This window comes from Sus scrofa, chromosome 13 (assembly GCF_054392235.1).
Source record: "Sus scrofa isolate SSC_HxYL_T2T_F1_AM1 chromosome 13, Sscrofa_HxYL_maternal_Yorkshire_Landrace_v2.0, whole genome shotgun sequence".
NCBI lineage: Eukaryota > Metazoa > Chordata > Mammalia > Artiodactyla > Suidae > Sus > Sus scrofa.
In genome coordinates this window covers 198322887-198349307 of record NC_139395.1, presented here as the reverse complement: position 1 = coordinate 198349307, position 26421 = coordinate 198322887, and the positions used below count along the sequence as shown (strand labels likewise).

General features: G+C 36.3%; 1 protein-coding gene and 1 pseudogene across 3 annotated transcripts in view; one reads left to right on the top strand and one right to left on the bottom strand.

Moving 5' to 3' along the window:
* Positions 1-26421, top strand: part of TMPRSS15 (transmembrane serine protease 15) — a 172326-nt gene that overhangs the window by 81993 nt on the left and 63912 nt on the right. For all 3 annotated transcript variants that reach the window (XM_021068532.2, XM_084987059.1, NM_001001259.1), the window contains 5 exon segments: positions 1723-1873; positions 3798-3933; positions 12463-12552; positions 15368-15493; positions 17809-17949. In XM_021068532.2, coding sequence (XP_020924191.2) covers positions 1723-1873; positions 3798-3933; positions 12463-12552; positions 15368-15493; positions 17809-17949 — 644 coding nt within the window.
* On the bottom strand, positions 737-1449 carry LOC102163461 (V-type proton ATPase subunit D pseudogene; annotated as a pseudogene).

Below are 26421 nucleotides of genomic sequence, written 5' to 3'. Positions count from 1 at the left end.
ATCAGTGAAGATTTTCAAAAAGCTTGAGGGAGAGAAGTACCACAGTAACTAACGCAAGGCTCCAATCTCAGACAAAGGTGCCAAAGTGTGTGAAAAGGTAGGAACAAAGGATCCTCCAGTGGTAGCTGACCTCAGACCACTGCTATTTCTGAAGGGGAATTTCTTAATATGCTTGGTTATCAGATCACTTATAATACACACATAAATGGAGTATGGTGACACTTCTGCAAAATAAATTCTACAAATTTCTGGGCAGATTCTACAAATCACATTGGTGATAAATGGTTGCTGAATTATGATTCTGCAAAAGTAACCTCATAAATGGACATCCAGGGAAATTTACAACCAGAAAAATTCTTAGGCTGAAAAATAAATGGCCACACATACAAAACCTACACACCATGAATTAAAATGGAGCCATCATAGGCCTGCTGAAAGAACCAAAGAAGGAAAGCTTATTCAAACAGAAAATCCTTATCTTTCTCTTCAGCCAGATATTAGCAGGCTCTGTTACCTCTTTTTCTTTTTTTCTTTTTTTGTCTTTTAGAGCCTCACCCGTGGTACACGGAGGTTCTCAGGCTAGGGAATCGGAGCTGCAGCCACTGGTCTACACCATAGCCACTGTAATGCCAGATCCAAGCCATGTCTGTGATCTACACCACAGCTCACAGCAGCACTGGATCCTTAACGCACTGAGCAAGGCCAGAGATCGAATCTGCGTCCTCATGGATTCTAGTCAGATTTGCTTCCACTGAGCTATATCAGAAACTCCTCTGTTCCCTGTAGCTGCCTTCCGTTGCTCCAAGTTCTTCTCAGATTTTCCCTGAGAATCTTTTTCTTCTCTTGTATTTTCTTTAACCTATAGAACTCTTCTCGCTCTCATCCAACCCTGTGACGCTATAATCGAGGGTGCATTCAATCTGGGGAATGATGACATGTTCAATGACATTTACACACCTGTTGGTTATCTTAATAGCTTCATCCAAAGTAACAAAAGTCTGCAGCAAATCTGGTTCCTCCGCTAGTTTTACTGCTTTGGCATAATCCTTCTTCAGTTTAGCCAACTGTTCGCCACCTTTGGCTAAAGCAGTCAGCTAATAACTGTCAGTTCCTTCATGATTATGTTCAAATACTGGCAAGGTAACACTGCTATGTTATCTTCTTTGCTCTAATCTTCATTTGGGCTTTATTTATATCTTGGATAACTGTGGTGTTGAAGTCCCTGCTGTGAACTTGGCCTCAGCAAGTGAAAAAGCAGCTTCTCTCATCACTTCACCCATCAGCATTTTAGTCTCTATTATCTTCTTAAGGATCAGTGGAAATCAAAGGGTTAAGGCATCAGAGTTTTTTCTTCCGAGCTTTTGACCTGTCTGCTCCTTTTAACTGAGCTTTCATGATGATCTGTGCCATTCTCAAGAGAAAGATTTCAATTCAGTCTTTGCCCGACATTCTAACAATGACTGTTCAGCTCAGCTCCCTGGCCAGGCAACTATAGCAGCTCCAGAGTCTTTCTCTTGGTATTGTCCCAAATTTTAATGCATTAGCCGTTAACTTTTTCAATTGATAAAGTGGCAAAATGCCAAGAAACTCCCTCCTTTTCTCTAGCAACTTCCTTACCCAAGGGAAAAGGAGATATTTAAGTAAAGGATTTAGAAGAACCTGAATATATACATATATATTCTAATGTGCGAATCCATCCATTTTCACTTGTTTCCAAACTAGGTATTATATGTATGGTGAAAACGTCTATAAATTAAGCATTAATATCAGCAATGACCAAAACATGGAGAAGATAATTTTCCAAAAGGAAGGAAATTATGGAGAAAATTGGAACTATGGACAAGTAACATTAAATGAAACAGTGGAATTTAAGGTTGGCAAAATATTTTATAATTGTGTGTATTATAAAAATGGTGATACAATTATAATTTATGGTGATGTGGTGATACTTTCTCTACTTTCCTAACCTTCCTCCTTTTTTTTCCCCTTTGAGTCCCACTATTTTTATTCATTAACTATTAAAAACTACTCATTGAGGAATGATTTACTGCTTGAAGTCCTTATAACGAGCCATAAAATTCATAGAAATTTTCAAGATATTTCAGCTTTCTTCAGCAACTTTATGACACAAGCCAACAGCATCTTCCTATGTCTTCTGTCCAACTAGGTCTTCTAACTTTTCACAAACATCACCTGGATCAGCCCTGCACTTTTCTAGGGTATCATCTTTTCCTGTTAAAACATCCATACCCACCGGTATCCATCCACCCTGCCCCACTCTGACTTAATTACCATATATTTCCTTTAGAAACAAATTTTATGAGCTGTATCATTGGGAAGTCTCTGCTCATTTATTCCACATTAGGGTGAATTAATTTTTCGCCTAACAGCCTAATGTGTTCTCTTCCTAAGGGTGTTTGAATTTTTTAAAAAGGCTAATATAAGCTGATAGTTTGACCAGATTAACAGTGCTTTAGTTGGGTAATTTCAGGCAAGAGAGTATAACTTCCAGAAGATGTACATTTGGACAGACATCGTCATTCGTGGAGCTTCAGTGCTTTGCTGTTATGTGATCAAAGGCAGGCAGTAATCAATGCCCTCATCTGTATTCCTCCCATCTCTTTTTTTTCCCCTTTCTTTCCTTTTTCCTTACCCTCTTTATTTTGATTCTATATTCATTCTGTAAAGTTTTCATCCCCATCTTTGTTTTCTGATAATTCAAGAAAGGGTAAAGAAAAATGGAACATCAAGGGAACAAGGAGATGGTAGAAGTAGGAGGTACGTATTGCAGTGACCAAATCTGGCTCAACTTACAGAGCACTTTTTAAAAGTAATAAAACTGCACCACCTTTTCAAAGTCAGCTCATCAAACAGACTGAGAGCACCAAATTCTACAAATATTTACACCTTGCTTTGTCACTTTGTTCTGAAATCTCGAGCAAGTTACTTTAGTCTCTTTGAGACTCAGTTTGTGCCTACATGAAAGGGAGACAACACTTCTTGTTTGGAATCATCTTTACCATGAAGTAGGTAGAATTACCAAGTGAGTGAATGGATACTCTACAGTAGTGTTGGCTCGGATCCCACGTTGCTGTGGCTGTGGTGTAGGCTGGCAGCTACAGCTCTGATTGGGCCCCTAGCCTGGGAACCTCCATATGCCGCAGGAGCGGCCCTAGAAAAGGAAAAAAAAAAAAAAAAAAAGACCAAAAAAAAAAAAATACATGTAGTCTTTAAGACGCTAATGTATTTCCTCTGAGTAGAAGACCTTTCTCCCAAGTCTAGCCTGTGTCCTTTAGGCACCATCTTCACAATATATCCCACACCAGCCTGAGTGAATTGTCACCAGTACCAGCTGGCCCTGAATAGCTGTATTGTATTTTCATGTTTCCTTCTTTCATCTAAATTATCTGATTGGTGTGTCTTCTCTTTGGCACTTGTATGCTCCAAGAAGGCAGACGGCTTTTTAATATTATTAAGGAAAGAAGCTAGAAAAAGTTTGCTCTTCTCTGCCAGATGATAAGTGTATATAAGACAGAGTGCAACAGGGTATGACAATATCAGGAGAGAAAGACAAAATGGAGACAAACTGTTGACAGTGTTGCCTAACAAAGAAGACACTAATGAAAATTTAGACTAGTGTAAGCATGTCATTAGGGAGTTAGGCTCAGCTGAATGACCTTAAGAAACAATATTTCAATATTATGTGGGCATGGCCTTGAGAGAATACTGTGGCACCAGAAGAATCAAGTCAGAAAAAATTAAATTGGAATTGTTTTATATGCTCCTCTGAATTACAGGTTGCTTTTAATGCATTTAAAAACCAGTTTCTGAGTGATATAGCTTTGGATGACATTAGCCTAACATATGGGATTTGCAATGTGAGTCTTTATCCAGAACCAACTTTGGTCCCAACTTCTCCGCCAGAACTTCCTAGTAAGTAACTTTAACATGTATTTCTTCTAATTAAGTTATTAATATTTTCAGGTAGATCATTCTACACCTTTTTAAAAAATTATCTTGCCCTAGTATTATTTTTTCACTAAAAATCAAAAACTTTAACATACAAGTAAAATGGAAGCTAGTCTAACATGTGATATACAAATCCAAAATGAAATCACTGTTATGTGTCATATTTATGGTCATTTTAGTACATTTTGATTTTTGAAAATAGTAAGGGTACTGATTTCCTTTTCTTTTTCCATTTAATACAAACTAATGCTGTATTGGCATGTAGCATGGCCTATGTATAGTCTTTTGAGAAGAAGCCTTAGGATTCTTGCAGCTGAAAAATTTAATAGTAATGATTGGGTCTGGACTTTGAATATACAGTCCTAGATCATACATAAGACTTTTGTCCTGAAATAGTGACAAGGATTTTGATGCCATATGGGATCTTTTATTTCAAGTGAACAAAATAGAGCCGAGGTCTACCTGTGCTCTTAACTCAAATTGGAAATATGACATTTCAAAAGCAGAAGGTACATTATCAGCCATCAATGTCAAAGGAGATAATCTCTGAATACCAATTTCAGATTGTGGGATCTGACCAAAAACAAATGAATATGTATATTATATGTGTGTATAAATATGATAAATGATATCAAACATCTCTCTATTGGGATGTTTTCATTACATTGTAGTTTTGATACAAAAACATCCCTTTTGCCTTTGAATTATGTGGCTGGAAGCTCATCCAGCTCTACAGTTTTGATTGTGTTGAACTTCATAGATGTTTTTGTTCTGTCATAAAAGATAGCACTTTTTCCATCTCCCCTTTTGTGCCAAGCACACTTGAAATTCTGCCCATGCTCACGTTAGCAAATCTGTTGGTAATTTACCCAAATTTGATTTTACTTCCAAAATTATGTATTTTCATGCTTCTAATCTTTATGTTAAAAAACTCAGGCTTTTCGGATGAATGGCTTTAACAACTTAAAAGCTTTAAAGACAAATGGCTGGTGTTACAGAATATATTAAAAATGAGCAGTCATTAAGAGAGAGGAGAATAATCACGTGGTCATACTCGTCCCATGCCACCATATTGCATGTGCTCTTACATCCCACCTCAACTCTACTCTACACTTACCATTGTGTGTATTAACATATTTAGGTACATGTATGAGTTATACATAAATTAATATTTTGAACATTCGTTCAAATTTTATAAATATCCGCTATATAACAAAGTGCTGCACAAGAAATGTAAGATGGAGCAATAACCACTGATACATGAAAAATATATGATCTATGTTATATTTATTTATATATTAATAAACATTAAAAGCAGTATTGAACTATGTGTCCCTAAAAGTCATTAAATGAGAGAATTAAGTGATAATGGACTTTGGAGAAGAGAGTGTGAGTTGGAAAAGGCTCTAAAGTATTAAGACTAAGAGACAGAATAACACTCCTAAAATTGAAACAAAAGCAGAAAAGTACCATGCAATAATATTGGATACAAAATTGTGGCAAGAAGTTTTCTTGACACCAAACTCTGGATCTAATTCACCTTTGCTTCACCAGTGTCTGACTGGTTCTTCACCTCACATAAATAGATCATCAAAAAATATTATTACGTACAAACTAAGCCTGCCTTCTCTCCCTCCCTCTCTCCCTCTCTATCTTTGCTATATATATATATTTTTGTCAACACATACATTTTTGCCAAACAATATTTTGATAATCAGAACTCAAGCTTGAAAATGATGGTGGGGCTAGGGATGGAGAAAATACCAAAATTAATGCAATAGTATAGGTTTCACAGCATCGTTTAATAATAATTGTCTCACTTCATTGTGTATTGGTGTCCATATCCTTCCAGTCTATGTATAAAATATTTTATGCAAAAATTATAATCATTAAAATCACTCCTAGTTTATAAATAATTGCTATGGATACTAGATACCAAGAACAAACTTCTTGCTCTTTTGATATTGCAGTCATTTAAGAGAATAGATTATCTTCGTATTCCTTTCTGCCAGCATATTCCTCTATTCATCAATAAGTGGTCAAGCAGAAAAAATTTCTGATAAAAGTAACACAATTTTGGGGTTCTCATTGTGGCGCAGAGGTTGGCGGGTCCGACTGGGAACCATGGGGTTGCGGGTTCGATCCCTGGCCTTGCTCGGTGGGTTGGGGACCCAGCATTGCAGTGAGCTATGGTGTGGGTTGCAGACTCGGCTCGGATCCTGTGTTGCTCTGGCTCTGGTGTAGGCCGGCGGCTGCAGCTTCAGGTAGACCCCTGGCCTGGGGGCCTCCATATGCCACGGGAACGACCCTAGAAAAGCCAAATGACCAAAAAAAAAGAAAATTTTATTGACTTGGTATTTTTAAAAGTAGCAAAATTTCATCATTATGTAAAAAATTTTGAGATACCTTTAGTACATAAAATCATACTAAATAAAACTTTAAATGTGATTTTCCATATTAAAACTTTGTCTAACCTCTATGGGACATCCTCATATCTATTCCAATCGGAAAGAGAAAAAGATAATACCTCAGTTCAAGGAAGCATGATATTCCTGCATATTTTCACAATAGGGAAATTATAACGGTAGAATAACCCATCTGATTTAAAAATATAAACTTCAGAATTTGTCCAGAGTATATTTGTTCCAGTTTCCAAATGGTTCGCTTCAGGGCAATAGTTAGCACAGCAGAAAATGTTAATTACCATCAAATGCGTTCTGAACAATTTCATTCTAATGCCATTTGCAATTGGTTCAGTGAAATACGTGTTTGAGCAGAGCTTTTCTGGTTCCACATCACTGATTTGTTTAAGCAGAAACAAAAGGAAACCATGGCTGACTGGCTAATAGCCTTTTCTTTGGCTCTTATAGAGCTTTTAAATAAGAAAATAATCCCAGTCAAGTAACTGACTGGCAAAGGCCAGTTATCCCTGTTGTTCCTAGGGATCCAGGTTGTGCCTAGTTTGGGGAAATGTAAGTTCAATTTTCCTAATTGCAGGGGTTCTTTCATTTTGTGATTTTAATCACTTGCTGCTGCATCTGGTCTATGATTTTGCCCTGTGACCTTAGCAAAAGAATTTAAACATGGGGATTGTGTTGAGAACACTTTTTAAAAAGTCAACATTCCATTACACAAACATAATGCCAATTTGCAACACTATCGGGATGATTCATGACAAGTACCTACTAAATAGTTTTATTTTTGAATATACTTATTCTATGTTTCAGCCTATGACTTATTTCTGGGCTGTTAAAACTTATTGGGGCGGCAGGGGTGACTTAATGGACTGGGGGGGGGAGACAAGGTAGTTTTAGCTATTATAATAGTCACTTGTTATTTCTACACTTTTGCTCTATTTGACCATTATTAGGCCATTTTCCATTTACAAACACAAAACAAAAGTTAATTTGGAAAGTTTCATAGGGTCATATTGTACTTAGAGCTAAAAAATATTTAACTTTAGTTACTCATGTAAGAATGAGTCGGTACCTATTTAACTCTCTTGAAAGTGATGGCCATGTTCCAATAGAGCCGTTTGTCTCATATCATTTTGGCTTGATATTCAGACCCTTAGCAAATTCCATATTAACTGCATATTATCTTATATCTGGGTGTTTGGGGCTATTCAATTTTGTTTTCATCTTTTTATGTTTGAAACAGCCAACTCTTAGATCTCTTAGTGGCTAGATTACTGTTAATTATAAATAAATTATAAACCACAGGGAATAAAAATTGAACTTTACTGTGACAAAATTAATAAAATTATATCATGGCTAGTCACTATAACCTGTTAATGGAAGTTAAATTTTGATGAACCAAAACCCCAAATTTTCTTTTTATATTACAACCTAGGCATTTCAAATGTCTATAGTACTATAGATACTATCTATTACAGTAATAATAAAAAATAATTGCGGACTTTTGGAGTTCCCATTGTTAATCAGTGGGTTAAGAACCCAACATAATATTCGTGAGGAAGCTGGTTTGATCCCTGGCCTCGCTCAAGTGGGTTAAGGATCCGGTGTTGCCATAAGCTGCAGTGTAGATTGCAAATGCAGCTTGGATCTGTTATTGCTGTGGCACAGGCCTGCAGCTGCAGCTCCAATTCCTCCCCTTAGCACAGGAACTTCCATGTGCAGCAGGTGAAGCTGTAAAAAGAAAAAAATAATAATTATTATGGATCTTTTAAATTAGCCTCTTTTAATATATTCAAACATCAGTGTGTGGTATTATTTCTTAAACTTCACCTCTTATTTCCATCACATAATAGTACCAATTAGAAACCTGCTGTTATCATCTTTATTTCTTGTTTTAAATATCTTGTCATAAATAATTTTAATTTCAACCCTCTTGCAGTAAGTAAAAGCTGGACTCCTTTCCATCCTACAGTAAATGCCTCACAGTGATGCATATCTCATTTATGTCAAAAGTTTAAACTCAGATTAAAAATGATATGCCTTAAGGAAAATATCTATCCCTGACAGCCACTTTGCAAAATCCTGCATGTTATTTTCATGCTGCATGTTATTTTCATACTGCATGTGGTGGAAATCTCTATAGGCATAGTAAGAAATTAATCAGAATACAAATCTTTGAGAGAACAGCTCTAAGCAAATGAAAAATGGAAGAGTTTAACAACTGTAAATGGATAGAGGTCCCTGTACCAAGCAGGTTATTTAACTCTCATTCTCTGGGTGGAGGTGGATTATTAAATGACACAGCAGGACTGTGACTTCCAGAATTAGATTTCAGGAGTGTTTGGCTCCTCCATTAAGAAGCACATGCTACATCTCCACTATGGCAACACCAACATTAAAATAAATTGGGTCATCATGTTTAGAATGCCTGAAAGTGCTTTTGCCAATTCCTTATAGTCAATCATATACAGAGAGTAACTGATATACAAGGTCAAGGATCAGAAATTCTGATGAATTATTTGGTATAAAATTATATTTGAAATGTATTTCAACAAGTACTTCTTAAGTATTTTATTATTTTTAAGGTTTTTTGTTTTTGGGGGTTTTTTTTTTTTGTCTTTTTGTGTTTTTTAGAGCTGCACCCGCCACATACGGAGGTTCCCAGGCTAGGGGTCTAATCGGAGCTATAGCTGCCAGCCTACACCAGAGCCACAGCAGTGCCAGAGCCGTGTCTGAGACCTACACCACAGCTTAGGGCAACTCCAGATCCTTAACCCACTGAGCAAGGCCAGGGATCGAACCACAACCTCATGGTTCCTAGTTGGATTCTTTCCACTGCGCCACAACGAGAACTCCTTTGTAAGGTATTTTAGAGGGATGGATTTTCCATGATTTCTATTCAGTAGAGAAATGCTAGGTCAACTGCTTGCCTGAACAGACTTAACAGACTTTTTTTTTGGGGGGGGGAGGTCTAAAATTATCTAGTTTAATAACTATCAACATCGGAATGGTAATACATTATAGTACAAAACCTGTATGTACAGTTGCACATAAAAAAGATCCTTTGTGAGGAGCAATTTTCAACAGATCTGACAAACATCAAGAGTCATTCCTTTGGCAGGTGGTTAAAAAGAGAAATGGAAATTTCCAAGACGTCCCTCTCCTCCCTCTCCATCTTAGTTTTGGTTGTATGTTCGTATCTACTCATCTACGTGTAATATACATCAAGTGTTCAGAGAGGTGAACATTTAGTACATTCTCCAAATTGTTGACTATTTACTCTATAAGGAGTATTTTTTTCCATTATAGTTGATTTACAGTGTTCTGTCAATTTCTACTACACAGCAAAGTGACCCAGTCGTGTGTGTGTGTGTATAAAATGTTTTTCTCCAATTATCCTCCATCATGTTCCATCACAAGTGACTAGATATAGTTCCCTGTGCTATACAGCAGGAACTCATTGCTTATCCTATATGAGGAGTATTTGATTTTGAAACTTTCCTATTCCTTGAAGAGAAAATGGAATGATATTTAAACAACAGCACCCCCACTGACCACACTGGCCTTGGGTAAATTTACGGAGTAGGAGGAGTTGGCTTTCCCCAGTCTCCAGTCTGCCACGTTATTTTGTCCCTATAGTTACACCCTCCTGCCCCATTAGTTCCCTTGAGGACTGAAGGAAGATTCAAAGCACTTAGAAATACTAAAATTACATGCATTGTAACGATATGGGAATTGACAGGTTGTAGCAGCTCCTTCTTCAGAAATCTTTGCAAGATAATGAGTCACACAATCAAGAAGATTCACCTGGAAGGAACAGCTGCTATAGGAGCTTGCAATTCTTTCACCCTTTTCCAGTGGAGAACCTTCCCTTGTTCCACATTATCATTCTTTCCTTGGTTCCAGTGTCTTCTCCAGCATCCTGTGTACACTGTTTTCTTCCTTCTAGATCCAGCCGTCATTGACCTTGCTTGTTAGTGCTTTCATTCATATTCCCTTCTGTCCTCCTCCTTGTCATCTCTTGATACCTCGAATATCAAGTATATATCACACACCCACCAAGTGCCACTTACTGAGTCCCAGTCTAAACCCAGCCTATGGCTTGGATCAGATGGTTGAAATGATTCCTGTTTAATCAACCCAGTAGGAGACAGTAACATACTATGAGATCAACTTGAGGCTAACTTGGTTGAAGTCTTGACTTTGATACTAAGTGAATGTGCACAGCCATTAGCAAGTAGCAGAAAGCCTTCAATGCCCAGATTGTCCATTTAAAATTGAAAAGTGTTAGTAATTACCTAATCCACAAGGATACATTGAAAACATTGAAAACCAGTACCGAGTATGCCAGGTAATGTGTTGGCACTTTACATAAATTATGTCTGATTTTTACAAAGACCTGGAAAACTTCTAATATATATTTTATGTATGAGAAGACTCAGGCTCAAAAAGACAACTAATTCAGAATGACAATTTTCATCCACTAGCTCCAACATATTTTTCTTTTTATACACTACCTTGTTCCCCAGATTAGATAATGTGCATGAAAATTTTGCAAACAATACAGTTTTTTAAGAGGTTTTATATTCTTTTAAGCACTTATGGTTCTGGACAAGCATGGCTCACGTGGGCGTATAAGAGGGACCAAGCCCTGTCACCTTACCTAACAGGATACGTTGGCAATGACACTGCTTTGAGCCACAGCTGTGCATGTGATAAAACCCAAATCTAGGAAATCACTACATACAACTTTGGAGGATTCACATGAATTGAAAGAAAAGTCTTCATAAATGAGGCAGATGAAATATAAAAGAGGGAATGAAGAAGAGGGTATGACTAAAGGTTCTGCTGTAGGTGTGGAGACAGTTAATTTTCCCTCCTGTGACTGATTTCTATATTATTAGGAGTAAATAATTTCACTATCATTTGCCTTTAATAATAGGAAAAATGTGTACCTACCTCAGTTTTCTATATTCTTCTAATTAGGTTACTTTTAAATATGTAAGGTGGTAATAAAAAATAAGATAGAACTGGGATGCTTAAAGTAGTTGACAAATGTTTACATTACTGTAGAATTTTCTTCTAATAAGATAAATATAAAGTAGATTAAGGATTTCATAAAGTTAATCTGCCTACTTGAGGATCATACTCTTAACTGGCAGATCTGTGCTTTATTTTTTCCCAAGTTTGCATTAAGGTCAGTCTCAAGTTGACTCCTGGACAGTGTAGGGCAATTATTTAACAAGTAGAGATTTTGTCTCCCTTTCCTAGCAGTTAAATGCCTCAATACAATATACAGTATGGTGGAGCTTCCTCTCTATTGGAAAAAAATAAATAAATAATGGGAAAAAAAGAAAGAAAGAAAAAAAAAAGAAATGGCAAGAGTAGTGATTTATCAGCCCTTCTCATAAGAGAGTGGCAGGTATAAGATTCGTTCTATTATGAATATTCTTTTTTCGCCCTGCATCAGGGAGTTAATACCTTATTTCATGAAACCTGCTTATGAAAGATACCCATTAATGGAATTCCCGTTTTGGCACAGCGGAAACGAATCCAACTAGGAACCATGAGGTTGCGGGCTCAATCGCTGGCCTCACTCACTGGGTTAAGGATCCAGCATTGCCATGAGCTGTGGTGTATGTCTCAGACATGGCTGGGATCTGGCATTGCTGTGGCTCTGGTGTAGGCCGGCGGCTCCTGCTCCGATTAGACCCCTAGCCTGGGAACCTCCATATGCCATTGGTGGGGCCCTAAAAAAAAAGAAAAGAAAAAAATGCTCATCAAAATGATTTCCTAGCCCAAATAATTTTGAAAAATGCCAAACACTATTATGTCTTCTCAGAGAATCACAAAGAATATAAGATTATTTAAGGTTTTGAGAAGTTCTTCAATAAGGAGACCTGTTTACCTATATCTTTCCCTTGCTTAAATAACAAGTTTTTCCCTTACACAAACCCTAATGTATCTGTCAAAACTAGTATTCCAAGAAATTTAATGGAAATTTGTTGGCACGTAGTATTAAGTCTCTGAAATAAACATTATGTTACTGATGATTTTTTATTGCTTTCCTTTTCAGCGGACTGTGGGGGACCTTTTGAACTGTGGGAGCCAAATACAACTTTCACTTCTATGAACTTTCCAAACAACTACCCCAATCAGGCTTTCTGTGAGTCATTTCTTTTCCAGGCCACAAGAAATAAATGTATTTATCAAAGTTAGTCTCCCCTTAACTCAGGAAAGTAGATTATAAATTTGCCATATTTGGATACAACTACCACATCTATGAGATTGCTTAATATAGTGATAACAAGAATAACAATTAATTACTAATTTTTTAGCATTCATTTTATACCAGTCACAGTACTAGTGCCTAACATATGTTATTTTAGTCATTTCTCACAATAATTCTTTGACCCAGGTGATACTATTATAATTCTCAAATTTAAAAGTTGAATAAGGAGTTCCCGTCGTGGCGCAGTGGTTAACAAATCCAACTAGGAACCATGAGGTTGCAGGTTCGATCCCTGCCCTTGCTCAGTGGGTTAACGATCCGGCGTTGCCGTGAGCTGTGGTGTAGGTTGCAGACGCAGCTCGGATCTTGTGGTGCTGTGGCTCTGGCGTAGGCCGGTGGCTACAGCTCCCATTTGACCCCTAGCCTGGGAACCTCCATATGCCGCTGGAGCAGCCCAAGAAATAGCAAATAGACAAAAAAAAAAAAAAGTTGCATAAAACCAGTAAGTGAAAAGGGCAGCCTTACTTCAAATTCCACTATCCTTGACTATACATATAATGTCAATAGTGGATATAACAAGTTTGCAGTTCTATGGAATAAAGTCAGTGAACAGTATAAAAACCTAAGTGCCAGCTGTGACATTCACATCTTTTGTAAATGTAGACTCGAGTCAATAAAGCAGACGGCTAGAGTAATGTGATTAGATTCCCATATAAAAGATCAGTGTGCTGTACAGCAGAAATTAACACAACACTGTAAATCAACTATACTCTAAAAAAAGGGAAAAAAAGATGAGTATAATAAGGAAGTTCACTAGAAAATTCTAAGTTTAGAGCGAAGTATAGACTAGGATGCTAAAATTATATAAAGCTTATCTCTAGATCATGAGTCCTAAATAGAGAAGTTCATTAGAGCTGCATACTGATTGTATTAAAGACACAGATTCTGCAGGCCATCCCACCAGATTCCGTCCCTGGAGTTGTGGGAAACAGATATGTTCTTCCCCTGCCTTCCATGGCCTCACCTAGTTAGCACCCATCTAAGTAGAAACTTCCACCAATGAAAACACCCCAGTGATGGTGAAAAATGTGTTGATAGAAAATGTCCACTTTTCTTCCTTCAGATGATCCAGAGAGATAAGTATCACTTTTACAGGATAACAGAGTCACTATTATAGGGAGATATCTGATTCAAAAAAAGAAACCTCCATTAATCTAATTTGACTCGTATGGGAACCAGAGATTATCATCTCCACTGCACACTGAAAATATCTTTTTAAATATATTATCTATACAAAGCAGTGATCTAAAAATTGGTGAAACGTTGAAAGAACAATTTGGAGAAACTTATTAAATGTATTGATTTATTCAACAAATATTTATTGAGTCCTTTATTTGTTAGGCACTGAAGTAAGTTAGGAAGAAACAAACATAATGCAGTCTAGATAAGGATTCAGATAAGTTGTCAGGCATCACAAAATGTCTAAGATACTGCTGTAGCAAGGGAAAAGCAGGAGGCTGTGGAGGCCATGAGGGGAACTTAACATACAAAAGTTTGGAGTTAAAAGACTGACTTTTTCTCAACTCTCCAAGGTAAATTATGTAAGGATAAAAATGAAACTGAGGTGTGAATGTATTTCACTCCATGTTAAGTAGTTTGGCTTTTATTCTGAGAGCACCGAGGAGACTTTAAATGGTCCACTGGAAAATAGTGATGAAGTTTGCATCTTAGATGGATCCACCAGGCAGTAGGATCGGTGATGGATGGCAAAAGAGCCATCATCATCACTTATGAGATGAAAAATCAGATAGTGGCAATGGAGACTTAGAAGTTAATGGGATTCCAGAGATGTAGGAGGCAGTCCTGGCAGGCCTTGGTGATTGATTGAATGTGGTAGGAGAGGGGAGCTCAGGGAAGATGTGGAGTTTTCTGGTGGAGACAACTATAAGAGCATGATTAGTGGTACCATTCACCTAGATAGGAGGACTAAAAGAATGAATTGGGAAAATCGGTAATTGTATGTTCCCTTTATTACATGTTGAACTTGAGATACGTATATCCAGACACAGTAAATGACTGGAGACATGGATCTACCTCTCAAAAAAAGTATAAAAATGAAAGACGTGGAGTCATTACCATTGTCAATAAAATGCCCTTCTTAAGAGTGTGTGACAACACTTAACACAGAATAAGTCGAGAGCCTAGAACAGAATCTACAGACTAAATCATTTAAAGAATAAATGAAGAACAAGGAGTGTTTATTGATACTAAGGCTAGTAATTTTGTTTTTGTTTTGTTTCAAAAGAACTACCATCATGTGACACATATAAATAATGGCAACACTTAAAGAAATAGTAAAGTTTAGTTGCTCAACAAATTGCCTTTTAATCACCCCATTTTCCTCTAAATTTAATCATGGAAAATAAAGTAAATGGAAATAGACTTCATATCATTTGATATTCATAAATCTTAGATTGTAGAAGTAAAGGCTATTTGCAAGCTTTGATTAAAGAATTACATTTTAAATGAAATAAAACATTCAATTACAGTAAATTATTTCATATTTAATTGAAATCTTACTATATATATTCTGGAATAGGCAAGATATTTCTTCACACACATGAACAGCTAGGAATATTGGTTTTCATAAAATAAAATCTTTGAAGTGATTTGGAATTCTCAAGAGACTGTAGTTTTTAAGAGAAATCAAAAGAAGTTTGTTTAAATGTTGCTATTTATTACTTTTAAGGTGTTTGGAATTTAAATGCTCAAAAGGGAAAAAATATACAGCTTCATTTTGAAGAATTCGACTTGGAAAACATTGCAGATGTAGTTGAAATCAGAGATGGGGAAGAAGATGACTCATTGCTCTTGGGTAAGTCTCCAATTGAAATATTGAGAAGGTTATATAGCTCAAGACTTTGGACTGATGGAGAGAGCATTTCTCAATTAATGCAGTCACTCCTTTTATAACTAGCAAAATGAAAATGCAACAGTAGAGTACCATGTCAAATTTTATATGGCACATCCAATAAGGGGAGTGTTTCCAGTGGTGACAGAAGAATACTCTTCTCAAGCATTCTTGGTAAACCAGTATTGATAGTTTTGAGTCAGCACTTCCTACCAGCTGCTATTAACTCACTACAATAAGCATTACACCCAAGAGAATGAAAACTAAGAACATCCATTTTGCAGTTTTCTATGCATTATGTGTATAATGTATGTCCAAAGGTAGCTATTAAATAGGTTTTATTTCACTTCGAACTATGGGAAGAAATATGTTATGCAACATTTCTAAATTATTTTTATTTTGTGTTTCATTATTGCTTTGTCTCTATTACTAGTTGCTTCTATGTAAGTATCTGAGAATGATTCAAAAATTGACTAATTGATTTTTCCCTATCAATCATTAATTTTTTTAATAAATAGGAAGGTTATGATTATAGAGAAAACTGTTATACCTAGATCATAAAATATATGTTAGCAGAACAAAATTTTATCAGGTACAATAGCTAATATCTTATTTAATTACTGCCAACTTTTAGGAAAGAAGTACCTCTTGATAATTAATCTAGGAAACTGGGAGTTCCCATTATGGCTCAGTGGAAACAAATCTGAGTAGCATCCCTGAGGAAGCAGAGTCTACCCCTGGCCTCTCTCAGGGTGTGAAGTATCTGGCTTTGCCTTGAGCTCTGGTTGTAGGCAGCAGATGTGGTTTGGATCTGGCATTGTTGTGGCTGTGGTATAGGCCAGGGGCTACAGCTCCTATTCAACCACTAACCTAGAAACTCCATATGCCTCAGGTGGGGCCCTAAAAAGACAATAAATAAATAAATAAACTATGAAAATGCATGAAAGTTCAACTGGTATGCAGAAAAAACACACTTGACAAGTAAAAGTATCTAACGGTGTTTTATTTTTTAACTTTTTAAAAAAATTTTGGCCATGCCCGAGGCATTCATAAGTTCCTGGACCAGGAATCAAACCTGTGCCACAGCCATGACAATGCCTAATACTTAACCAGCGAGGCCACCAGGGAACTCTATCAAATTATGCTTTAGACCTTTTTAACCATTTCCTATAAAATCTGGCCAGATAACTATGCAATCACGTGGACACTGCAACCAATGGATAGAGATTCCAGAGGGCACTTTCCATAGCAGTGAAGGAGCAGGGTGGTAGAGAGGGTATCCCACCCATACTAATCCATCACTCATTATGTAAGGTTCCTCAGCAAAATCCCACAAAGTTGTAGAGTACAAGTTTGCTGGGAGAGGATTTTTGAGAGCCACACACAGAACAAAAAAACAATGAAAATCTCAGTGGGGTGAGAGCCCCATGGTAGCAAGAACTCAGGAGCTTCAAATTTGATTTTATATGGTTACAAACACGTTTTGAGTAAGTTTTCCATTTTCAGTTGACATTGTCTTTCTGATAAAAATTTTGGTGTTCTCATGATCTAAGGAAAATCAATTTTTATCATTTTGCCTTTAGTATTTCCACCAATCATTGAAAAGTAAATAAGAATTCCACAAGGAAACATAGTTTTCAAATTTGCTGGCAAGAAGTTCTTTTGAAACAGAATCACTCTCAAGGATTCCAGTATATAAAATATTTAATAAAATGAATGTATTTTTGAATTAAGCCTTTATTTTTTAATGAAAACTATTTTATTGTTTAGGAAACCCTCAAAGCCCAGAGAATAGAGGGAAACAAATTGAAAACCAGCATTTGGCTTTATGTTATCTGCCTCTAAGTAATTCATTTTTCAGATTAAGTTAAAGATTCAATTTATTAAAAATGTCAAATAAACTTGGACATTTTATTTATTAAAGGAGACAATAATCTCCATTATTTTATAAATGTCTTTCCAAGAAGGCAAATTATCATTTTTCTGGTATAATATGAGTTTGAACAGTAGTGGTGCTAAGCCAATGTTATGAATAATTCATCATTCAATTATAGAGCCATAGAAACATTAATACTAGGAAAAGTTAACGGAACAGTTGGCTTACCTAGAAGCAGTATCTAAAATGTCAAAGAATATACACATATATTTACATGTAGCTGCTTCTTGAGCAAACCCTGCTGCATGTTGCAAACCTCCAGAAGAAGAACTAAGAAAAAAGAAATATTTCCTTTGGAGTCAAAGGATCTTCTCACTGACTATCCCATTTTCCTTTGGAACAGCTGTGTACACAGGGCCTGGTCCAGTAGAAGATGTGTTCTCAACCACCAACAGAATGACTGTGCTTTTTATCACTAATGATGCATTGACAAAAGGGGGATTTAAAGCAAATTTCACAACTGGCTATCACTTGGGGATTCCAGGTCAGTGCTCTCCGGATCACATGCTTCCTTGTACCTTTTGAAGAAAAGCAATAGAAGCATGCAGGGTTAAATTTTAAGGTTTGCAGTCTAGTACGTTCATTCATTCATTCATTCTTCCTCAGCGTAAAGGAGATTGTCCTCCTTCCTTTACACCTATTTAACCACTAACTGACTTGATTCAGAGCAGGAATCCACACTATTTTTTTCAGTAGACCTATTTGCACTCTCTGGAGTGTAAAGAGTTGTGCATTTTGTTCACTGAAGAGGGCCATTTTAAACTGTAAAGGGAAGTTCCTGGCAGTGTGAGGAAGGAGGCTTATCTGTCAGGTTCCCTCTGCCAAAAATATTGTTAGGGAATGGCAGGGAGGCAGGCAAGTGAACTGTTGGGATGCCAACAACATCCAATTAAAAAATTAACATCATTAGCTTCTTGGAGACAAGCAGTGTAAAGGCACTGCCATGAAGGGTGAAAGAATCTGATGCTAATATCTGTAGGATACACAACCTCCTTACCCTATATTTTTCATTATATCCATAACATAATCAGCAGAGAACCAAGATTGTGACCTGCCTCCTCATCATGGAGATTATATATATAATATATAATATGCTTATATTATATATATATGTAATTCTACAGGTAATTTTTATAGCTCTCAGCACCCCTTCTTGGGCTAGGGTTTCTTTAAATACTTCTCTCCCACAGCTTGGTAGTTCTCTTTAGGTATAAATAGGTCAAGAAGACAGATTACACATGGCTCCTTACATCTGTGTTTCTCTTCATGGGAGATTGTCATCAGTTTGTCTTTAACTAGAATGTCTAAAAAAGAGGTAGGTTTGGAGCATAGATCTTCATCTGACTTGATGTCTAATCCCTGATTCATCTGCATAAATATCAGTTTCTCCATTTGCAACTGGCCTAAACCTCAGACTCCATCCCAGAAGAACATATGCTTTCAGCTTAACTGCAAATACGGAAGTTGACCTATGGTTTATCTACCCTTTGGCCCTGAAAATAAGTCCTAACAGTTATTCCTGTCCAAGCTGCTTAGGGGGGAGTAAACGACTATCCTGACCTTCTGAATTTTGTGGATTTTGTGGTTGGTTTAAGAAAATATTACTTAGGATTTATAAGCAACATTGACATTAATCAACCAAAAAATAAATTAGTGAAGTAAATAAAAATATGAAGGGCTATGAAATATATGCAGCACAAAAGAAAACAAAAATTTTGAGAACAGAAAATTAGAATTTATTGATTCATCTATTTATTGATTTATATATGTAAATAAAGTATTAAATATAGATAGATGTGGTGTGTACAAAATAAAACTTAGAAGATAATTAAATCACTGCCTTGTAAAATATTAATTGAGACAATTTTGAGACCCCCATTGTAAAATTGAGTCACTCGATTCCACCCCTATTATCCTCTTTGGACAGAGGAATTTCTTGTTGAAATTCTACCAGAATCAGCTATTTTTTTCTTTTTTTTTTTTCTTTTTTTTAATTTTAATTTTTATTTATTTTTTTACAGAATAAAATACATACATTTAAACACAATTACATTCACACAGATTATTATATCATGGATCTTAAGAAACAGATTAAGTGACTCCCTCTGGAGAAGAGGAATGGAAAATATGCTGAGACAAATAGGAAATTTATTCTATTCTTTATCCCATTTTGTATGGCTTTCATCCTTACTATTTAGTATTATCTATTACATTTCAATTTTTCTTTAACAATAAGCATTATATTAAAATTGTTATATTATGCAACTAAAATTTATAAAGAAGAAAGCCTTATATACCATTAAATATTTTATATAGCATAATAAAAAGAATAACTTAACTGGTAAGAATAACAAAAATAATACACCCTCTGAAAATAAGTAAAATATAAAATGCATAAATTGGTTAAAAAACGCTGTAACTATATAAATATGTCCTCACAATTTGTTACATCTTATTGATTCTTCAACATAGGCATTACACCATTCTAGGTGATGTGATAAACAAGACATTATAGACCTTACATTTTACCATGGAGAGAAATGGTTATTAATAATACAATTGTAGAACCATATTATTTAATTGTACAGTTTCATTATTTAATTATAATTATCATAAATTCTTTGGAGAGGAAATCAGAATCAGATCTAAGAAGACTTCAGCATTCCAAGAATGATGTCAAATGACTCCCTTTATGGTGGATTATGCACTTATTTACTATGAGATATATTTCTTCTCCGGAGAGTTCTTGTTTGTGTATCAATTGTAGATTTTTGGTCTGCAGTCATTCTGAAGTTTTGATATGAGTCTATATGTATATGAGATTGTTTTAAGTTGGTGTTCTCTTAATTGCAAGTTCACCTCCAGTGTCCTGCATTTATACCCACCTCTTCTCATGATTTCTGATTTTGGTGGTATAATTGTGCATGGATGATTTCATATCTTTACTGTATATGTACCTTTACTGGTGAGCCTTGTCATTTATGGAATTTTTGTTTCCTGTTGCTGTCTTTTCTGCCTAGAGAAGTTCCTTTAGTATTTGTTGTAAGGCTGGTTTAGTGTTGCTGAACTCTCTCAACTTTTGCTTATCTGTGAAGGTTTTGATTTCTCCTTCAAATCTGAATGAGAGCCTTGCTGGGTAAAGTAATCTTGGTTGGAGGTTTTTTCCTTTCATCACGTTAAGTATATCATGCCACTCCCTTCTGGCCTGCAGAGTTTCTGCTGAGAAATCTGCCGATAACCTTATTGGGGTTCCCTTGTATGTTACTTGTTTCTTTTCCCTAGCTGCTTTCAAGATTTTCTCTTTGTCTTTAATCTTGGTCAGTTTGATTAATATGTGTCTTAGTGTATTCCTCCTTGGGTTTATTTTATATGGTACTTGTTGTGCTTCCTGGATTTGAGTGAGTGGCTCCTTTCCCATGTTAGGGAAGTTTTCGGCTATTATCTCTTGGAATATTTTTTCTGTCCCCTTCTCTCCCTCTTCTCCTTCTGGCACCCCTATAATACAGATGTTGGTGTGTTTCATGTTGTCCTAGAGTTCTCTGAGACTCTCTTCATTTGTTTTCAATCTTTTTTCTCTTTTCTGTTCTGTATCCGTAATTTCCACTAATCTGTCCTCCACCTCACTTATTCGTTCTTCTGCCTCCTGTATTCTGCTGTTACCTGCTTCTACTGAGTTTTTTATTTCAGTTATTGTACTTTGCATTGCTTCCTGGTTAAGTTTTATATCTTGAAACTCTTTGGTCAGTGTTTCCTGTAAGTTATCCATCTTTGCCTCCAGTTTATTTCCAATGTCTTGATCATCTTCAGCATCAACAATCTAAAGTCTTTTTCCTGGAGACTGAGAATCTCCTCATCACTTAGCTGATTTTCTGGGGTTTTTCCTTTCTCTCTCATCTGAGTTATAGTTCTTTGTCTTTTCATTTTTATAGGTTTTTGGTGTGGTGACCTTTTTACAGATAATAGGGTTGTAGCCTCTCTTACTTCTGGTGTCTGCCCCCCTTGTGGCTGAAGTCAGTATGGGGGCTTGCTGTAGGCTTCCTGATGGGAGGGGCTGATGCCCTCCACTGGTAGGTGGAGCTGATTCTAATCCCTCTGGTGGGTGGGGCTTAGTCTTTGGATGGGATTAGAAGCAGCTGTGTGCCTGAGGGGTCTTTAGGTAGCCTGTTTACTGAGGGGTGGGGCTGTGATCCCACCAGGATTGTTGTTTGCCCTGGGGCTTCTCAGCACTGACTGATGGGTGAGGCCAGATTTTCCCAAAATTGACCACCTCCAGAAAAAGGCACAGGCTGCTGAATATTCCTGAGAGCTTTGCTTCCAATGTCCTTCCCTCGCAACAAGCCACATTCACCCCTGTTTTCCCAGGATGTCCTCCAAGAACTGTAGTCAGGTTTGACCCAGATTCCTATGGAGACCTGGCTCTGCCCTGGGACCCAGTGCACGTGAAAGTCCATGTGCGCCTTTTAAGAATGGGGTCTCCGTTTCCCCCAGTCCCGTGGAGCTCCTGCATACAAGCCCCACTGACCTTCAATGCCAGGTGCTGCAGGGGCTCTTTCTCCAAGTGCCAGATCCCCAGGGTTTGATAGGGGCTCAGAACTCTCATTCCTGTAGGTGAGTCTCTGTGAACCAGTTAGTTTTCAGTCTATGGAGCTTCCCACCCAAGAGGTATGGGGTTGTTTATGTAGTGAAATCACCCCTCCTACCTCTTGATGTGGCCTCCTCCTCCTCTTCTGGAGTAGGGTATCTTTTTTAAGGTTTCCAGTCCATTTGGGTGGAGGTTGCTCAGCCTTTAGTTGTGAATTTTTCCCAGTTATTTTTTTCTGACTTAATTGGATGTTTCTATTAATAGCGTAAACTGCACAAGTGTTTTTGTTTTGGTTTAGTATTTTGGCCAATTGCACATTTATTCAAAAACTCTAGCACCAAAATACCACATTTTCATGAAATGCTGTACAAAAGCAGCATCCCGAATGCAAAAACAATAGTTAGGAGTTCCTGTCGTGGCGAAGTGGTTAACAAATCTGACTGGGAACCATGAGGTTGTGGTTCGATCCCTGGCCTTGCTCAGTGGGTTAAGGATCCTGGCGTTGCTGTGAGCTGTGGTGTAGGTTGCAGATGTGGCTCGGATCCTGTGTTGCTGTGGCTCTGGTGTAGGCCGGCGGCTACTGCCCTGATTCGACCCCTAGCCTGGGAACCTCCATATGCCATGGGAGCAGCCCAAGAAATGGCAAAAAGTTGAAAAAAAAAAAAAAAAAAAGAATAAGATAAATATATTGAGGATTTGGAAAAATTGTATAGGCAATTTCTATTCAAGATAAAAGCCAAAAGAACATATCTATGGCTTCCAACATAAGGTAGATATGAGATTTAAGGCATAGGTGTTGTTTATATTTTTGGCCCTAGATTTCAGTCACTATGATTATGTTACTTAGGCAATAAATCATTTAGAGAAAATTCCCTCCATTGAAGCTGGATTGGAGTCTTCCATGACCATCACTGTGTGGTAAATATGTCAGGAATGTGGTTTCACATTCCTCTTGGCCCCAGACAGATGGTGCCGGTGGGGAGGAAAAGGAGTGATTGAGACATCAGCACAGTCTTCCCCCACAGAGATCTTTACATCAAAAGGCTGAAAAGCAATTACAGAAACAGGGAATTGGCAGTGGAAGAGAATCATGCTGGTAATGGAGAGAGAGATTAGGCACACATATCTGTTTATATTGGTGCTCGGCTTCACTGGTCATTTTGGGGAAAAAATGTATAAAAAGCACATCATAAATTTACAGCATGTATGTCCTTCATTGGTCTTCTGAGATGTTTTGGGGATACCTTCCAAAACATTCAATTGAAGTATGAAACAGTTATATAACATAGGTTTGTATCTCCTTTCATTATCCGATTTTTCACATTTTACCTACATTAGACTGTATGAAATATAGATGTATTAAGGTCATTCTCCTCCTATAACTGCCCCCTCATTGCTCTCTTCTGAATCTCAGAATCTTAATTTTGAATTCAACAGTGCTTAACTAGCAACTGTTGAAGTGGCATCTGATTACATTTAAGGGGTTTCAAGCCCTCCCCGGATTGTGTGGCATGTGCCTTAGAGAAAAACTCAGTTCCATTTAAAATCAAGCATATGTTGACAAAATGAGGCAGGGCTACTGGAGACTTCATAACAAGGAAACAGGGAAATTCAATTCTTAGCAACATTTCTTTTGCCCTCTCTCACCATGAGTATAAAATGTTTGGAAATAAGACATCAGAGGCTACAGACAGTTATAAACTTTTGTATTAAAGACCTCTTAATGAAGCTGAACTGCTATATGGTCCAAAGAATCAGAATCTAGTCCATGCATGTAAAGGAAAATTTTGAGTTTATTCGTACTTCTCAGAATTTGTCATTTCTATTTCAGTTTAGCAACAATACAATAGTGTTTTGCCCCACTCAGCATTTTTTCATCCAATGCATGCGTCTTATGGAAATAGGTTAATTTTTCTAGGTCCATAGGGTATAACCATAACAGCATGGCTAAAGCACAAGTGAATTACTATTTTCAGATATTTACATGTTTCCATTCATATTTTTATTCAGATAATTAAATTTTTATTCAAAGGATTATGCTTTTCCAATTAAATATAGCCTATATAACTTGTAAAAAAGTAAAATTATTAATAAATTTATGATTAAATTATCAGCATTGAAAACTCATTTTTACATAATTATTTTAACAAACTATGAAAACAAAGTAATGGGATAATGTAAAAATAATTAGTGGTAACTAACATTCTAATAAGTATATTCAGGTATTTGATTATGGATACTTTATTAGGCTGTCAACATTTAAAGTAAATATAATATAGTAAAATATAGATTTAAATAGAATATATAAATATAAATATATGTAAATATAAATACCAGTTTTAAGCATTCCTGTTTTCTGAATGAAAATTAATACTAGACAGATTGAAATATAAAGTCAGTTAAAACATTAATGCTTGCCTGTAGAATATGTAGCTGTTTTTGCCTGTTTATCCTCTCACTAATCTAGTTAAAAAATATGTATTTGTGAAATAAATTGATAACCACATTAACAAGACTTTCCCTAATATTATTATATTTGATACATGTAACCTATTCTCACCAGATAAAGATTTGTAGAAACAACCGGCCCAACATTACCTACCTTAAAAAAAAAAAAATTTAAAGTAACTTAAATTTGTGTTGAAAAAATACAGACTTTAACAAAGTTTAGAATACTGTATACACTTATGTTGGAGAATGATAACATGAGAAAAAAGAATGTATACATGTATGTGTAACTGGGTCACCATGCCATGCAGTGGAGAATAGAAAAAAATAGAAATCATCATATATAAAAAAATACTGTATACAGATAGCTCCAACTATTGTAGTAAGATACCCAGAGGAAAGCCTTGAGTATGATTTCTTGTGTTATCTGGAGGGTAAAGTTGCACAATGAGAAAACAGAAGTAAGAATTTTAACTCAAAAATGATGATTTTTTTGGTTACTATTTTTATTTTTTATTGAAGTATACTGGATTTACACTGCTGTGCCAATTTCTCTTGTACAGCAAAGTGACTTAGTCATACATATATATCCATTATTTTTTTACTATTATTTTCCATCATGATCTATCCCAGGATATTGAATAGATTTCCCTGTGCTATACAATAGGACCCTACTATTTATTCAATATTAATGCAATAGTTTGCATCTACTAATCTCAAATTCCCAGTCCATCTTACTCTCTCTCCCTTCCTTTAGCAACCACAAGTCTGTTTTCTGTGTCTGTGAGTCTATTTCTATTTTGTAGATAGGCTCATTTGCACCATGTTTTAGATTCCCACATATAAGTGATATCATAGGGTATTTTTCTTTCTCTTTCTGCCTTAACTTCACTTAATATGATAATCTCTAGTTGCATCAGTGTTGCTACAAATGGCATTATTTTCATTCCTTTTTATTGCTGAGTAGTATTCCATTTTATGTATCAAGCACATCTTTTTTTTCATTTTTTAAAGTTTTAATTGAGGTGTAGTTGATTTACAAGTTTGTGATAATTTCTCCTATTAAACAAAGTGATTTGGTTATACATGTACACACATCCATCCTCTTTCAGATTCTTTTCCCACATAGATTATCACAGAATATTGGGTAGTTATTTGTGCTGTACAGCAGGTCTCTTTGGCCAGTCATTCCATATACTTCAGTGTGTGTATACCAATCCCCAGTCAATCTCCCTGCCCCCACATGTCCCCTTAGGTAACCATAAATTTTTCAAAGTCTGTGGGTCTGTTTCTGTTCTGCAAAGAGTTTGTTTGTATCCTTTTTTTAGATTCCATATAAGTGATGTCATATGATATTCGTCTTTCACTGTTTGACTAACTTCACTTAGTATGATAACCTAAGATCCCTCCATCTTGCTGCAAATGGCATTAGTTCATTCTTTTAATGGCTGACTAATATTCCATTTTATATATGTACCATGCCTTTATCCATTTCTCTGTCAACAGACATTTAGGTTGCTTCCATTCTTAGCTTTTGTAAATAGTAATGCAATAAACATTTGAGTGCATGTACCTTTGTGAATTATGGTTTCCTCCAGACACATGCCCAGGAGTGGGATTGCTAGATCATACGGTAGTTGTATTTTTAGTTATGTGAGGAACGTCCATGCTGTTTTCTGTAATGGCTGCAACAATCAACATTCCCACCAATAATATAACTGGGTTCCCTTTCCTCCACATGCTCTCCATAATTTATTGTTTGTAGACTTTTTGGTGATGGCCATTGTAGCCAGTGCAACATGATACCTCATAGTAATTTTGATTTGCATTTCTCTAAAAATTAGCAATGTCATGCACCTTTTCATATTTTTTGGCCATCTATTTGTCTTCTTTGGAGAAATATCTATTTAGATCTTCTGCCCATTT